Raw genomic sequence first — 18,293 nt, 5'->3', positions numbered from 1 at the left:
ACATTGCGGATCTTGTTGGAGTATTACGGTAGCCGTTTTAAATCACAAATACCAATGGGCACGCCGCTGCGCGGTGACGCAGATCTTCGGGCATTCAACTTTCCCAAACTCAATGGTAAGCAGTCTGACGGATGGTTTGTAGATCTGCTCTCTGCTGCGCACACAGTTTGTTTCAGGGCGGAGAGGGGTCAGTTGTGTGTTTGGGAAAGTTTGATCATAACGGAGAGAGAAAGAAGAAGGTCAGAGAGTAAAGAAGAGGAGCGATGGGCTGCAACCATAGCACGGTAGGTGCTTCAAAGTTGACAGTAGACATATTTAACAGATATATTGTAATTTGATGTATTTAGTTTTAGTGCCACATAGAGGAGGTTCAATAACAGACTGTCACCGCATGGCCCTGTATTTAGAGGAAACGTGCATAGAATGTTTGTTACAAAATTACCTTCGTCAAACATTCGTTTTTTTTGGTTTAGTGTATGTATTTGTGTTTGTGTGTGTCTAATTTGAGCACAACAGCGACGGCATAATCGGTTATTTTATTTTATGTTAAAACGAAACAAGTCTGATGTTGAACAACTTCACTTGTTAAACATCTGTTTCCAATCTCACCCTCTTCATTTATTTTTCTACGCTGGTTTCAAACAGAAGTAGGCTATTGTTGTGAAATCTGACAACTCTACAAGTTATATCCTACAAACAAACTACATTAACAAATAAAGGAATCTGCAACTGTTTGTTAATTTGTTTGTCAGATTAAACCGGTTTATTTTATTGTAGGCTAGTTGTATTGCTTTGAGCAGAGGACATGTACAGACGAGTGACATATCAATGATATGATATCATGAACACCCGGCACATAGTACTAGATATATTTAAATAACACTACAATGTACCTCCTCCACTGAGCTTATACGATTTCCAATCACATTTTCATTTAAACATTAGACTTTGAATGCAATTCTCTTAATTCTCTTATGATTACCTATAGTATACATAGGCTATCTCAATGAAATATTGAGTGTTTATTGGGGTATTATTTGGTTATTTCTTTTATCAGAAACCTGGTTACTTTATGTTAGTTTTTTCTTTTCTTTTAGTTTTGCTACAGTAAATCTGTATTCTACTAGCCTATGGTCATGCAGCAGTCTACACCACAGTCAGTATTTAATACTGCAATTCATATATCTTACTTCCATATTTAATAGTACAGTACAGTCAGTATTTAATTCAACAGTCCAATTAGACAGTTTGTCTAATGTCTTAGGTTCTGAGTTTATGACTGTCAGACTGCTGGTTAAACTTCCCATTGACTGACAGCTGCTGTCTAGAACCTTTTTGTGTTGTAGCAGGACCTGCCATTCATTCATCCATACATCCACACTCTTTACACAGGTCAGTTCCATTTTAGATTCAACAGCTGTGTGATATATTTGACACATTGAAGGAAAACAGACACAGTTTGCTGTCAGTTCACCTTACAATTCTTTCTTCGAAGTGTGTGTGGGTGGGTGGGTGGGTGGGGGGGGGGGGGTGGGGGGGGGGGCATGTGTGACTGAATGATTCACACTTGCTTTTGGCAAGGTAATGTATGTTTCCCATGACAATAAAGCCCCATTGAAGAGAGAAGAGAGAAGAGAGGGAGGGACAGACAGACAGAGAGAGAGAGAGAGAGAGAGAGAGAGAGAATAGTAAGTGGACAAGTCAGCTTGTTAACACTGGGGCCTCTTTAATGTACAGTATAGTACAGCTTTGGACATGGGAGTAAGTTGTACAGAGAGCATGGACAGGAACACACACGCACGCCCCATTGTATAAACACTAAAAACTGAATTCCTCCTTTCTTTAAACAGAGTAGTAAAGGCTAATGAAAGCAGCAGTCTGTGTATTTTACTTGTGTGGGCTGGGAGGCACAGCAGGACTTTACATTATTTTCCTCTTAAAACGTTTTTTTTTCTTATATTGATGTAAAGTACATTTTCCAATTAATATTTGGTAATTTAATGAGTCAAATTGGGGTTGGAGGTGTTTCTGGACACTATCTTAGATGGATAGTTTACTCATGATGATCTCAACTGTTCAACTGGTCCTCCTCTTGTACTGTACTGCTGCTGGTTTCTTTACTAGTACCAAGACACCAGTATAGGGCATGTTGACATGGTTTTCTGGTTCCACTGAAAAATCGGCCATTAATCTTTCCCATTGTGATTTACAAAAATATTTATATCAATTATTTTAATCCTAGCCATCCAGGATCCCGGTGGTTCATAATCATAAAACCTTTGATTCTGTAAACAAAATTATAATAATAATGTGTATTAAATTGTATTTTTTAAATGATATACTACATTTCACTTATATCGTGATTCCTGGGACCATGCAGCGCTATAGCCGTCATCACAAATGTGATGAGGTCTGCACATTTGGTGGATATGGCCAGATTTAGGTGTTTTTCGTGCAAAACTAATGCTTGGAATGGATTCAGAATCATGAAAACCCCCTAGTAAGTTTGACATAAAGTATGATGACATTTTGCCTTATTTAGTTATTTTGGTTGTCTATGGTGTGGACCTCTCATTCTGTGGACCTTAAAGGACCACTTCACCAATTTTCAACGTTCATATAATAGGTCCTCACTAATAATCATGATAAAATGGCACGATTTTTTCCTACTCAGTCTCATAGGAGGGCTGTGGGCAGTTTAGAAACCGTCTTCCAGTGACATCATCATTAGGCAGATTCTTTTTTACAAAAATGATTAGATTTTCATCATCGTGAGAACGATGGCTTCCATTTTCGCATTGCAACTTTTCAGGACTAGAAAGCCTGCAGTTTCTATTAGCTTGTATTCCCCATCGATGATGTCACTGGAAGACGGTTTCTGAACTGCCCACAGCCCTCCTATGAGACACAGACAGAGTAGAAACAAATTGCGCCATTTTATCATGATTATTAGTGAGGACCTATTATATGAAGATAGGTTGAAAAGTGGTGAAGTGGTCCTTTAATGACCAAGTGAATAGAAAAATCACACCCGTGTGAACTGAGTGGTGCAACTCCCCATCCCCCCCACCACTCTCTCTCTCTTTCTCTCTCTCATTAGCAGGCAACATTGCAGCACTAACCCACTCTCTCTGTTTCTGGCACAACAGCGCCCCTACTGGTACTCATAGTCATATACTGGTGCTCATTAACCAACACAGACACACATAGGTGAACACAGGTATAGGTGAACATGGACATCGCTGTTCCTTGGAGTGGTTGCACCACTCAAAAACACAAATAAAATGTATGTCATGACATCACCGGTTAATCCTTAACCTTTGAGATTTTGGGCCTGTGGCTCCCCGGGCCCGGCTAATGTGTTTTAGTTATAGGCTTAAAAGAATTGATGTAAATATTTTAGTAAATCTCTATGGGGAAAAAATGAATGGCTGATTTTCAGGGGAACCAGAAAACCACACCCTATGCCCTTTTGCTGGTCTTGCTACTCTCTAATCAGAACCATTAGTTCTGCCCGTTTTCTGTGCTACCAAGATCTTCAGTGGTGCTGTTGATTTCTATCCTACAAGCCTAATACCGCTGGTTTTCTGTCCTAGCAAGACCTTCAAAAGTCTAGCTGTCTATTGAAGCTAATATTCTACCAGGACCCCTGGTACAGCTGGTTTACTATTCTACCAAGACCTCAAGTAGGGCTGGGGCAGTATGGGATGTTGTTATCATGTACATCACTGTTTAGCAACGGTATCGTGGAATTCATAATAATAAAACTTTATTTGTATAGCACCTGTCATGACATGAAATGCAGCTCAAAGTGCTTTACAGAGCAATGGAGAAAAAAAATCACCCTCGTGTGAACCGAGTGTTGCAACTTCCCTCTCTCTCTCCCCTCTCTCTCTCTCTCTCTCTCATTAGCAGGCAACAGTGCAGCACTGTCTCTCTCTCTTCTCTGTTTCTGCATGGCACAACAGCGCCCCTACTGGTACTCACTATACTGGTGCTCATTAACCAACACATAGGGGGACCACACATAGGTTAACCACACATACGGACATTGCTGTTCCTTGGAGTGGTTGCACCACTCAAAAAAGAAAAGAAAAGCAAGGCATAAACATTAAAAGAGAGATACAGTCACTCCTCATGCATTGAAGGAAGCATGCACTCAGTTCAGGACTCCCCACTCCCCAGGTTGGCAGAGGGAGAGTGGTGCCCAGATTTACAGTTCAGGCAGTTGGCACCAGGGGAAAAATGGGTTACAAAATCGTGGGATAAAAAGTCGATAACACGGTATGCCTTGGTTATTGCGCCCAGTCCTAACCTCTAGTATTGCTGGTTTTCTGTCCTACCAGTATTTAATACACTTGAGTAATTTAATTAAAAAGAATGACAATGATTTAATGTTCTTCTTCCCTCTTCTCTTCATCAGAAGAAAAGCAAAGGGAAGAAGGGAGAGAAGACACAGAGAGGTGTCAAACATCAGGATGGTGGAGGAGGTGAGGCATGTGTGTGCATGTGTGCGCTGGGAGGTATATATTTTGTTTTAGTTATATAGGTTTGAAATTAATTCACTTAAAGGTCTCTAATTAATTGGTTTTTCTACCTGATGTCCATTTTATTAATTGTATGAAGTGAATTAAGTGTCTAGAATAAAAAAAACATTATCTCAATACGATGGGTATTATCATATCGTCACAAAATCGATGTCAAGTTATGTGGTATCACAAAAATGTTTGATACATTTTGTCCATTTCACCCAGTGCTAGTGAAGTCAGTGGTGAATTCTCACTTTTCAGGCTGGCTGGTCATGTGGACTTGTGTGATAATGTTCCCCTCCCTAGCTGGTAGCCTGCAGACTTCAGTAGCCTACTATTCATAAACAAAATGTATTGTCAAGGCACTGACAACCGTAGTACTTTGTTTGGGATGTTCAGCAATAAATATTAAAGGCATTCTTTGCATGCATGTGATAGTGGGTGACCTTGACTCTGAAATCCACCCACGGTTCAGCAGATCCTGAAGATAATCCTTCAGTTCTTGGTGCAGAGACGTTTTGTCACTGAAATATTGGTCTTTCGGACAGGGTCCGAAAGACAGGTCAGGGTAGCCTGACACTCAAGTCTGAATTGTGGCTAGCAGTTCAGGGCTGGAGCCAGGCATGTGACCTTGTAGATCTGTAATTTTTGTCACGTACTAACTGGACTGATACACATTAGGCTGCAATCATGCTGCCCGTTTGGCTTATGTTACATATTTTGTGTAATGTTATACTGTACATGTTTTGGAAAAGGTTTTTATTAAGAAAATCAATAGCCAATAACGATGCATAGCCAACTATATTTCCAGGACCCCTGGAAAAAGATTCAAATATTTAAAAAAATTGTGAGAAGCCTGTGTATAGCTGGTTATATGTAGTGTTTTTAACACACACACGCACACACAGAGCGTGGGCACATAAACGTGCGATGAAGCGACAGCTTAGAGCAGGCGTCTCTTCCTGGTTTTTAAACCGCTGGTGGACGGAAATGACTCTCTCACGCGGCTTTTCAGTTTTTTTGCCGACGCGTCAAGTTGCAGCCACACGCACGCGTCATTTCCATCCATGACTAGCTGTTTAAAAACCTGGAAGAGACGCCTGGACGACGCGTTCTGTGAGGCGAAGGTGTAATTGCGCCCACACACACAAAGAACCTGCATCACAACTTTGATAATTTAATATAAATGTGGCCGCATATAATCATACTCCTTACAATTAGTTGATTGTAATGTTTGAGGATATGGAAAACGGGAGGTAATGGATTGCACACAGTGGATCTAGGATCTGAACAGGAGAAGAAAACGGAAATGACTAACGATCGCCATGTGCCGTTAAACAAACTGGCTGGCTGAAAATTGTTGCCACACATTGTTATGTGGTTTAGTGTTTCAATATGGTCTAATGTGTCTTTTATACAGTGTGTTTTAATGTTCTTATATGGTTTAACTCAGCCAGTGCCACAGGTGGATACCAGTTTTGGCCCTCGTTGCCACCGAAGCCCATTATAAATAAAAGAGAGAATTTGTAATTATATTGTGCATGTAATGTGCATATCATCATCTGAACACCAGATTAGAGGAATTTTCTAAATCTGGATAAAGAAAAAAAAGGAAAAAAAAGACGTTTAAAGGCGCCCATGGCAATCTATGGTGCCCCCTGGAGGCGTCCAAAGGCTTCATGTGGCACTGGATGAGTTTGTGGTTTTATACGGCTTCATTCATATTGAACCAAGGCAGCATGATATATGAGCGAGCATTATAAAGATGGATTTATTGCCTATGTCTGCCCTTCTGTCCATTTAGGTAACGTAGAAAAGCAGTACGATTGGCAGGTGAGGGTGCTGAAGGAAGTGTTGTTGGCCAACGGAACACAGGAGAGGGCAGAGCTACTGAAAGGTCACGCCCACGGAGAGCTGTGCTCATTGGTCCAAAGTATTCTTGACAAGGTGAGGTCCCAGTACAACCAGTACTACGCCACTGGTCCCAGTACAACCAGTACTACGCCACTGTATGAGCTGCTCAGGCGGCTCAAGAGTATTTGAAGTGGTCAAACTAGCAATAGAATACATGTTCAGAAGCATCTTCCATTAACCCATTCTGACCTGAGATCAGATTCTAAAAATGTCTGTTTGAAAATGACAGTTTTCTGAAAAAGCTATGTTTCTATGTCAGTCGTTCTTCGATTAAAACAAAAATAGCTAAAGCATAACGTAATGGTAACACCAAAAAGGGTTCCCTAAAGGTTTGGAATATTGTAAATAATGCAACGGTTAAAACGGTTAAAACGGTTGATTTCTTCAACTGGTTGGCTGTACAGTACGTAGAACAGCAAGAACATAGGTTTAGATTTAAAACAATGTTACTAAAACATCAGAAGTTTATTGTTATTATTGTGCTAATCTATGTATAAAGCACAAAATAAATAAATACATTTGATAGAAAAAAGATAGTGATTGAGACACCTATCGTGCAGCACTAGTTGGATGTCCAATTCTTTTTAGTTTCTCTTATGTTTTTTTTAAATAAATATTTTCAAGGAAAAAAAAAATAATCGTGTGAGAATTGTGATCTCAATTCTTGTGGAGGAAAAAAAAATCGAGATTCACATTTGAGCAAGAATCGTGTAGCACTACTGGGCATTTTACTAAAATAGTTAACGAAGCATCAACTGATGGTAGAAAAAGTACAAATGAATCCAAAGAGTAAGAATGTAAAATCTCCGCCTACATATTGACTCTCTTCAGTCTATTTATGAGCAGGCTACATTAAAACAGGCTCAAAAAATTGTCAGTGATGTTACCCATGTTCTATATGGCGAGTTTGTACTTCTGCCCTCTGGGAGAAGATACAAAGAACCAAAGTGGAAGTACATTAGATTTAAAAAATCGTTTGTATCAGCATCAACTAAGATGCTGAACGAGGCTCTGAAACAGCGGTAACTACGTGAGGCCTGATTATCCACATCATGTGTGCAATTGTGTAATGTTGTGTCTTCCTCTGTAATGTATGTTTGTTGTCATTGATGTTTTATGTGTGGCTGTAGCTGGGGTGAAAGCCCAAGACAAATTTCCCTTGTGGACAATAAAGTTTACCTTGACCTTGACCTTGACCTTGACTATACAATTCCCAGGCTTAGAAATGACCTAACGACTACACTGCACATGCAGCCACCACCCAGCGGCAACACGCTGTGTCCATTGCAACACATTGTGTTGCATTGGATTTAAAACAAACTAAATACTGATAACGCATGTGATGGAATCTGAGGAATCTCTGGAATGTTTTTGACAGAGGGTGACATTCTCCAGTGGGTACACTGATTTCAACCCTGGTTACATTTCTACTGTGTACCACACCATAATTAAAGGACAACTTTAGTTTTTTTCAACCAAGGTTCATGTTTTAGGTTGTTATTAGAGAAACTAAAAGATTTTAATTAGCTGCTTTCTTTCGTTTTAGGGATTTTAGCTGTTTTTGACAGGGGGGGGGGGGGGGGGCGGGGGAATTTGAGCATGGGGCTAAAAGTTTACAAAATGTTATAGCAATATTTTAATTAATATTTTTTATTATTATTTACTATAGTTCTACTAGACCCCAAGCAATTACACCTGGCTACAAAAGATCACAGGATCTACTGAATGTGTCAAACTGACATATTGAGCCTATGACACTGTGTGGCTTCCCCCCAGTAGGCTACCTTCACATTCAGTAGATCCTGTGATCTTTTGTGGCCAGATGTAATTTATTGGTGTCTAGTAGGACTATAGTAAATAATAAAATAATAAATCGCTATAAAATGTTAAAATAAAATACATATACAAATAATACCCATGCTCGAATGCCCCCCCCCCCTGTCAATTACTGTACTGATTAATGAACATCTGTCATATTACTATACATAAATGATGAACAGATTTCTGAATATATGTAGGTTACTTTACAGTTTACTGGATATATATATATATATATATACACACACACACACACACACACACACACACACACACACACACACACACACAGACAGACAAAGTACAGTTCTGTAGTACTCAAGCTCACGAGTCGACACGTTATGATCTGCTATTTTCAGTATTATTGATACTTTTTCTGGAAAAGCATTAAAAATTGTGACAATGTCTACAGTACATACATTTCAATACAGCAGCCATTGATATTAAAAAGAAAATGTAATAATTTGTATATTTGAATACTTTTTAAATTTTACTTAAGACATGTACATCGAGGAGGAGTATCTATACTTTGACTCTATTTTAATTTTTTTTAAGATTTTTTTTTTTTGCGGCTTACGCCTTTATTGATTTTTTAAGGGATAGAAAGTAGGCTGACAGGAAACGGGAGAGAGATGGGGGGATGACATGCGGTAAAGGCCGTGTCGGGTCCGGGAGTCGAACCCGCGGCACACCGCGACTGGATCACCAGTCCGGTGCCCAGACCGTTACGCTACGGCCTGGGCCTACTTTGACTCTATTTGGTTGAATACTTTGTCCACCACTGCTGATTGATCATATGAATGTAATCTTGTCTCAGATTAAGCCAGAGACAGCTGCTGAGCTCAATGTTGTGCAAGAGCAGAGGAACCAGAAAACGGCACAGGAGCACCACAGGAACATAGAAGGTAAACCACAAAACAAAGTTGCCATGACAACAGCCCTCAGAGTAAAATGAGGTCATGGAGGAGTTTCTGCTTTTTTTTCTATTCAGTTGAGGATTCTTTCTCCTCAAGGCCTTCGAAATGTAGGAAAACAAGCATGGATATCTAGAGGGTGAGACAGATAGATATTTGAGAAGAAATAACACTACTAGTCTCACACACATTCTAAACGGCATGTGTGTGTTAAGCCCAGTCCACACCAATGATTCGCAACGCAACTCGTTGCAACCAGCAACCAGTTGCAGAGGTCTGACTCTGGATTCACCCATTGTAGGTCGCTGCAGAGCATGCAAGTCTCATCACTGTCAGAGCTTTGAGATCACTGCTGGTGATCAGAATCCCAACAAAAATACACACTTGTCAGTGTAAATTAAGGTCCAGTCCATGTACATTAATGCAACTGCTTGCAGCTACTAACTCCTTGCAACTGAAACTACTCTCAACCATTATGTCCAAATGGCACCAGTCTGCCACTGGTCAGTCCACGCCACTGGTCAGTCCGCTGGTCTCTAAAATTATTTTTTATTTTTTGCAACGAGTTGCATTGTTGTGTACTGGCAAACTACAAAAAAGTAGAGTTGAACGAATTTGGAAAAAGTCTTTCAATTTTAATTTGGTTAACTAGATACTGAAAGATATGTTTACTTATTCTCAATATTATAATTGAAGTGTTGTGTAAAGTTAGTCACCACCAGGCAAAAAAATAAGAATAGTACAGCTGTGAGTAAGCCAGACTGCTAACATCACATTAACTTGATAACACGTTGGCACAATATCAATGTTGCAGACTCAGACTTTGATATGTGTTCCCGATAAGTCGGTTCATGACTCTCGGGGACTTTAGGCAGTTGCCCACAATTCATGCCACTGTGATGCTAAAACCAGGGGTGATGACAGGCGAGGCCCAGAAGCATCCAAACATACATAAATATATATATTATACATGGAAGTAGCTGACAGGAAAAGGTTCACATGCGAGTATGAACACGACTCACTGTTGATTCATCGTAGGCACTACTAGTGTGTATAGTTTGTCCTATGATGGCATGATTGTATACAGGGAGCAAACCTCAAACACTCCAACTAATTAAATGGATATTTCACTTTCAAATAAAATAAACATAAAAATGTCCCTCTATCTTTCCCTATATTATGATGCTGAGGTGTTCTCCTGCAACAGCACACTCTCCCTTTGGCCCCCCCTGGCTGAAAGGGACTGTTTATATCCACTAGAGTTTACTGTTCGGGACGTCTGGGGGGGATTTAAACGTTTAGCCAATTGCAGCGTGACGTAGGGTTGGGATTCGGAACCAGGCCCCTTTCAGACCCGGTTCCGACATTGCGGATCCGGATTCCATCGTTTTTTTATTAACGGTATCCTCAAACGGATCTCATCAGTCGTCACTTAGCTCCGATGCGTCTGTGCATGCATGCAAGCAGAGTCAAGTTACTGGGGTGCCGTCTCCCCACCTATACAGTGAGTGGGGTCGGGGAGGATACCACTGTTCTGTGCATTCAGCGACCGCTCACCACCGCGGAGCGAGTGTGGTTAACAGAGAGGGAAGTGACTCTGAGGCTGAGCACGGAAAGTGCAATAAATGCGACGAGTTCCCTGAAGTTTAGATAATAGTGCCACCTCATAATTGTAAAGTGCAATTACAATAATTGAATTTGTGTTTATTATGTACTTGGTTAGGTTAGTTATAATACAAGCATAATCTATGTCAGACAAAAAGGGGGAAAAATAATATTAGGGTTCCTTTAACGGTTAAAGGAACCGTTAGGAACTGGAACCGTTAAAATCCTAACGAATCCCAACCCTAAACGCGAGGCTGTGGCAGTGTGTTCAACCCAGCAGTATTATAATGAAAACGCGATGCGATTGCGATGTATATTATTATCCCCATATCTTAGTTTCACCAACATTGTTCATGTGAAATGGTATGTTTATGATTTAATATATACAGTATGTAGGCCTATTGAAATGATTAGAATCGCTATGTATAGCGCATGGTCTGGGTGGTGTGAAAACACCAGCAGCCAGCACCCCTAAGAACTTGGAGGATCCTAGATGTCACAGAACGCCCATAAAATCTCCTGGCTACATCAATTCAGTATTTAAGTCCGACGTCATTTTGTAGTGCTACTGTACGTTACGTCCGGGTCCAAGTGGCACCAGCTCCCGTCCGCATCTCATTGTAAATGGAATATCTAAACGTGTGAATCTTTTTACAATGACGTTATTTTTCAGAAAGGAAGCCATTGAGGGTTAAAAGGGTCTTAATGCTTCCAATTGTTTGGTACAAGTGTCCATGACAACAAAAATATATGATGTGGAGACAATAAAGACTATTATCGTTATTATTGAAGGTGTCAACCATTTGCTCTGTAAAATATTTCGGGGGCATATTTAGAATTTGTGCAGGCTTGAGTATGTTGAATCTAGTTTGCATTAATGAGGATTTAGTTGACACGATAAAATAAAATGGCGATAGTATTCCATGTGGGGCAGACGGCCTGTCACAGCCAGATTTGGGAGAGCGGCGCAGCTTTGTTGTTGCGAGGAAAGCGGTAAAATTAGACTTTCGTGGTTGTTTTAGTCTCAGATTTAGTCCGACGGAGCGTCACTGTATAACTCTATGGGGACACAAAAGCGACACAAAAGTAGGACCCGGAAGTATCTCAGGAGGGGGCGCTCACGTCGCAGCTAAAATACTGAATATCGTTCATGTGGAGTGGGTTGTATGTGCTGTTGAAATGGTGGAAGTGGAAGTGAGTAATAGTGTCATGTCACGGTTTGTCACCACCGCGGCGACTGCCTGCCGGCTTGAAGCATGCATTCAACCCGTGCTCGCCAATGGTGACAGGCAGCCGTCGCGGATCATCATAGCGATTTTCTCTTCATTGCAATGAATAACCGTGGACAGAGTAGTTCACATGAACGATGCTGTAGTGGCTGGGGCATTTGAGGGGAAATATATGTTTTATATGCACGATTACAGATCAAAGAGAATTTATATGTTGAGAGCCAGTGATAGTCTCTACTTTCTCATTTGCGACTACTATATGGGACTTGTCGTGCCAATCGTGTGATATTGCGATTATGCTACAGTTGCCCTTAAAAAAACATGTCAACGCAATGTCATTGTTGTAACTAAGATATCGATAGTAATTCATAATTTTCATATGAAATGGCGTATCGACAAGCTTGCAACACGTCACAGTGTTGTGAGCTTGTGGATCGGCTATTCTCAGCAGAAGCTTTCCCCACAATAACGGAAAATAGAAAATATTATTATAGAGCCCTGAGGTACTCCAGTCAACCATATAGGTTTTAACCCATTCTGAACGGGCACCCATTTTGGTGTCAGCATCATGTTATGCTTTAGCTATTGAAAAATAGCAGATCTACAAGCTCGTATCGCGCCACCGAGTGGCGCGATACGAGCTTGTAGGTCTGCTATTTTTGAAAAAAATCGAAGAACGACTGACATTTTTAGAATCTGATCTCAGGTCAGAATGGGTTCATCAGACCAGTGTGTGTCCGGCGGAAACCTCGTATGAATCTGATCTCAGGTCAGAATGGGTTAAGTGGTTAAGCCAGGTTCAGGAATGATGACCAGCTTCATGACACTCTGACTCACGTACATTTGACCCGAGCATCTCCACATAAACCACGTACATGAACACTTGTTACCAAAAAGGCATACAGCCTGACGTCATCATACGACGACAATAGCCCATATACATTTTTTCACCTTTAACCCATTCTGACCTGAGATCAGATTCATACGAGGTTTCCGCCGGACACACACTGGTCTGATGAACCCATTCTGACCTGAGATCAGATTCTAAAAATGTCAGTCGCTCTTCGATTTTTCAAAAATAGCAGACCTACAAGCTCGTATCGCGCCACTCGGTGGCGCGATATGAGCTTGTAGATCTGCTATTTTTAAATGGCTAAAGCATAACATGATGCCAACACCAAAATGGGTGCCCGTTCAGAATGGGATAAATAACTTGCCCAAAATAGGCCAGAGCTATCGCAATGTTACATTATTTCTCCTGCTATTTATAATAATCAAAGTTGTTTGTTACCCGCAGAGCTCCAGAAACGACATGATGAGGAGAGTGGTGTCCTGAAGGTCTGTCTGTCTGTCTGTCTGCCTACCTGTCTGTCTACCTGTCTGTCTGTCTCTCTGCTATTTACACCAGAGGTAAAATATACACTATGTCTGATCAGGTTATTTTCAGGATCCTTTTTCTTCTTCTTTTTTTAAGGATAATATTAATTGATGAGGATTAAATTAAAGAAGTAAAGATTGTTAACTGTCTGACCTTGTATTGTCCAGTCAATGGAAATGCCAACCTCGGTTAGAGTTGGTGTGTGTTGTGTTGTGTAGTGTACTGTATGCGTTGTTGTACAAGTTCATACTATTTCGTTCCTCTTGTATTTTTAATGCCTTATAGAAATCACATGAGTTGCATTTGGGTATGAAACATACCGATGCAAGTACATCTTCTGTTTGAGTGTCAACCGCCAGTGGATCATTTAGTATTAAAGGGAAACGTTGCTGATTTTGAACCTAAATCCCATTGTTCTGATGCGAGGAGATGTGTGGCGAAGAATGACCTACTCTAGGTATGTCTTCAGTGCATTTTGTTGTCATCTGTCTACACCCGATGACATGTCTGATGTCCTCGTTTCATGACATAAACGGACACAGAAGCATAGGGTGTTTTGTCACACTATATGTCTCCTTACAACCGACCAATGGGAATTAGATTTTAAATATGGTAAGTTTCCCTTTAGGACACGTTTTATTCATATTTTCATTTATTGTAAGGCCCGGAGAGTTTTCTGTCAAATGAGTTTGTTGACCTTGTGTGTTTGTTGTGTGTATATGTCATGTGTGTGTTTAGGAGCAGGTAGACGTGTTGAGTTGTGAGTTGAAGGAGTTTCAACAGCTGAAGAAACGAGTTCAGCAATCATCTTTTACAAAAGACCTTCAAAGAAACATCCCGGTACGGGGGGGGGGGGGGGGGGGGGTGTATGTATGTGTGTGTGTGTGTGTGTGTGTGTGTGTGTGTGTGTTCTTTCAAGTTTGCGCATCCACTATTGTTTGTGTTCAAGAAATTTATTGTAAAATGTGAATGCAAGTAAAGATGTTAAATGTGTGTGTGTGTGTGTGTGTGTGTATTTAACCCTCTGCTGCAAATGTTTACTCTATCTTTCAGGCACATGGCAACCGAGGTGAATTCTGGGAAAAGCAGTTTGAATCTTTGTTGTTTGTGATAGAGATGAAGTCTGAACTCGTGCGAGACCAAGAAATCAAACTTCAACACATGGCAGCACTGGTGGGTGTCCCCAACAACTCTGTAACTAGCAGACTGCATCTTAACTACCATAGACATAAAAAGGTAGATGCCTCCTTCGGCTCTGGGGAGTCTGTATCTCGCGAGGGAGGGTACTTCCCAGCTTCCGCGTGCGTCACAGAAGGAGATATTCGGTAGGCCAATCAGAGGCGATGCAAACGTTTGTTTTATCATGTCAATAAAGCTTCTTTTAATTGAATTGATAAGTCCCGGAGAAGACGCACTGTGATTGGCCACTATGACCAGTGGTAGCATGCCTTCCGCACTTCCAGCACACTTCTGCCCTCGCGTCGTGATAAAATGAACTGCAGTGGCCAATGATGGATCTATGTTTTTATATCTGTGTTAACTACGTCTTAACCTCTAAGTGCTCCCCCTCCCCGAGAACACTCAATAAGACTCATGTTTCAGATGAGTCAAACTGTAACCCGTGGGAGAAAGCCTGAAAAGTCAAAGCACTGTCGCACAAGTAGCCTGCATGGAGGATGAGCACAGTTATTTATTTTTTTTGAATGCTAATAGTTTAAGTTTTGTAATTGTTTCTGAGGTTAGATGCAGGTATGTGCCGCCTTGTACAAATCAAAATAGCCAATAGACTACAGACACAAATGAACATAACGACAAAGCCATTCATAAAACACAAGCGACTCAAGGAAGCTCAATCTGAGAAAACACGAAGAAACGTAGTCAAACCCCCAATAAACTCTACAGATTCATTTTTGATCAAACTCGACTGCCCAGCAGTAGATTCAGTTGAAATATGGCAAATCAGTGTAGCTGATTAATAATACAGTAGTATACCTTGCATTATTTTGCATATTGTATTTGATATCATGAAGTGAACACAGTGAATGCTTTGGACACAGAAAGCTGCTTTTCGATGTTAAACTTACACCACGGCTTTCTGTCCAAAATTGTAAACAAATTAAGTAATTGCATTATGAAGGAATCAGCTGTCTCAAGTATAGCTTTTCAAGAGTGCGTGCGACCGACCGTGTGTACCCATGAAAGATGCCATTAATCCTCTTTTGTCTCCCTCCACCCATCTGGTTTCCTCTATGGTCGATGTTATACTGTACCTTCAAACCCAATCAAATGCTTTTGTGTATCAATGTCATAAAGCACTTGACTTTGTAGTCCTAAAACCAAAAGTAGTTATGTTTACATTAATTACAGTAACAAACTAAAACTGCACTTTAACTATTAACGTATGGCTTAAATGACAAATTACACATTTAATAATTAACTAATTAATGAATTAATTACAAAAAATACTAAACTACAATAGTATAAGAGTATAAGAACAATAGTGAAAGAAAAGTACTATTCTTTCATTTGTATCTGTATCTCAAATTGCTGTGCTGCCTCTGGATCAATATAGGTCTATCTATATATTTTCAAATTCACACACTAAAACGTAATAATAGTGTGTGTGTGTGTGTGTGTGTGTGTGTGTGTGTGTGTGTCTGTGTGTGTGTGTCGTTTTCCAGAAGGAGGAAAATCAGGCTCTGCGGGATCAGATCGATAATGTTCTTAAGCAGAGTGAAGATCTAACGGTTCAAAAAAACAAGAACCAAACTCTCATCAAGTATGTAAATAAATCTAGATTATACCTATATCAAATATATAATGTACTGTAACAATAGGTTTACAATTGATATCACATTTATATTCTTATAAATAATTGTCACTGCAATTTCAATTAGAGCAGCAACTTGTAAAAAAAATCTGAATCTCCAGTCTCTAGCTGTCCTGCACAGTTTTAACACTTAATTATGCTGTTGGACAGGCTGCAGCCTACAATACAATAGAGTACATCTCTGAGTACAATATCTGTAGTTCTGTACAACAGAATAGAGTATAGTATATCTCTCTAGAATTTTTGTCTGTGTGTAATATCTTAAAAGTCGTTTTTCTTCTGTTTCTCAGGCAGCACATAACAGAGCAACAGGCCCTGCAGGTGGCGCTGGAGAGGCAGACTGCTGCTAATCAGTCCTTGTGTCAGGAGAAAGAGGAACTGCTGTTCAGACTGAGACAAAAGGACCCCTGCCAGGACCTGCATCGCCCTCTGGTGGTCACTGATGTTACATCACGGTGATGCTTTTAGTGTTCTCCAAACCTGGACATTGCATACTGGAGCTAATGGTATACTGCTAGTTTTCTATTATACCATTGATACTGCTGGTTAGACACCCAGCAGTACTAGGGCACCCCCGGTGGCTCATCTGGTAGGAGCACATACCATACTGGTGGGGCTGTGGTGGCCCTTCGCGCAGCTGTCCCGTGTTCGAGTCCGACCCGAGGCTCTTTTTTGCATGTCGTCCTCTCCTGCCTTTCCTGTCCCTCTCTCTCCCTGTCACTATCACATTTGTGTTGTTTGAGAAACAAAAAAACGGTTTTTAAAAAAAAGTCTAGAAAAACTAAAAACGGATTAAGAAAAGAAACTCAGCGCTACTAGGGGTCCAGGTACAAAAAGACCACTACTGTTCAGAAAAAGTGGGTTTACATTGAAAATGTTCAGGTGTTTATGACTTCCAGCTTGATGTGCATACTGTACATGGGAGCTCAAGACACTTCAAACGGGGCAAAGGAATCAAACCTGTGACCTTTTGGTTGCAGACGCTCTCTCGGAACCACTAGACCACTGGGACTGCTGCCTGGTTCTATGGCTGAACTGTCCACTGTCAGGATGTCCACTCCATACATGTATATAGATACTACTGCACTCTACTGAATGTCCCCCATGCCCCCCCCCCCCTTCTGTACTGTAGTATGGCTTGTTTATGTACGGAAAGACCGATTTATTTTTATTTTATGGAAATGTATGTTTGACAAAAACTGCCGTGCCTTTCATAGAACCACTCAAAGCACAGTGTTGTCACTGAAAGCTGACCAGTAACCAACGTTTGTACTAATACTGTGAGTGATTGGTGATTTCATCTCTCAAGGGAAGGCAGGGGAATAGGTCAGGGTTCTTCTGAGAGCCAGTGTTCTTTGATGGGTAAAACATCCCTCAATATTTTTTTATATAGGTTAAATAAAGACGGTTTTATAAGAGGTTTCTCTGTTTTAAGAACCTTACCCAGCCCAGCTAATGTGTTTGTGGTGAAATATTTTGCCATATGTTACCATTTTGGTAGTTACAGTATATTTTTTTGTTTATTTTTGTTGCAGAACATTGGATTGTTTTTCAGTGTTTGGAGGTTTGTCTCTCCTGATGCACGAGCACTTTTTACTGTAGTTTACGTTTACCTGGCTGTAGGTTTACAGTACCTGCTCTGAGATTCTCCCTCCTGTCTTCATGCTTCATGTTTTGTTTTTTTGTGAATTAAAAATGTTGTGAAATCTACGGTAGTCTGTTTAATTTTGACACCCATCGACTTTGTCACATCAAGTGGGGGAAATTACACCTTTCTCTCTTGATTTAATCAAGAGTGAAACTGATTGAAACTGATTGATTTACTCAGTGGAGCAGAAGAGGCTCTGTTGTTGTTTAAAAGACCTTACAGCAATTACATGTTTTTTCAATTTATGTGAGATTTTTATTTTCAAATACATCACTGTAATAGTATTGGAAACAAAAAGGCTGGTCAACGAAGCTTCTGCATTAGTAAAGTCTTAACTAACTTCTGTTTCACCTACTGAGGGAATATGGGAAAATAATTTAATGTAATTGTTCAAAAGGGGACTGATATCGCTTTTACCGCTCAGTTGT

The 18,293-nt window shown here is 40.4% G+C and overlaps 1 protein-coding gene across 2 annotated transcripts; it reads left to right on the top strand.

Moving 5' to 3' along the window:
- The first annotated feature begins 201 nt into the window (after window positions 1–201).
- LOC310872930 (coiled-coil domain-containing protein 69-like) lies at window positions 202–17,927 on the top strand. Of its 2 annotated transcripts, none has more exons than XM_083785134.1 (9): window positions 202–284; window positions 4,424–4,488; window positions 6,335–6,476; window positions 9,079–9,166; window positions 13,307–13,347; window positions 14,126–14,227; window positions 14,441–14,560; window positions 16,069–16,166; window positions 16,508–17,927. In XM_083785134.1, the coding sequence occupies exons 1-9, from the start codon at window positions 264–266 to the stop codon at window positions 16,674–16,676; spliced, it is 846 nt and encodes a 281-aa protein (XP_083641260.1). In that variant the 5' UTR covers window positions 202–263; the 3' UTR covers window positions 16,677–17,927. The 2 variants fall into 2 exon arrangements, with proteins under 2 accessions (XP_083641260.1, XP_083641261.1); XM_083785135.1 differs by having other exon boundaries at window positions 231–284; window positions 4,427–4,488.
- Window positions 17,928–18,293: the final 366 nt, after the last annotated feature.

This window comes from Protomyctophum parallelum, assembly GCF_964188405.1.
Source record: "Protomyctophum parallelum genome assembly, chromosome: 16".
Lineage (NCBI taxonomy): Eukaryota > Metazoa > Chordata > Actinopteri > Myctophiformes > Myctophidae > Protomyctophum > Protomyctophum parallelum.
This window is presented reverse-complemented; position numbering and strand designations above follow the sequence as displayed.

Bases quoted from the DNA above. Each gene is read 5' to 3' on its own strand.
- LOC310872930 (XM_083785134.1), top strand. From the start codon at position 264: ATGGGCTGCAACCATAGCACG. The intron at 4,489-6,334 runs AGGTGAGGCATG...TGTCCATTTAGG, and splicing joins AAACATCAGGATGGTGGAGG to TAACGTAGAAAAGCAGTACG. The intron at 6,477-9,078 runs GTGAGGTCCCAG...ATCTTGTCTCAG, and splicing joins TCCAAAGTATTCTTGACAAG to ATTAAGCCAGAGACAGCTGC.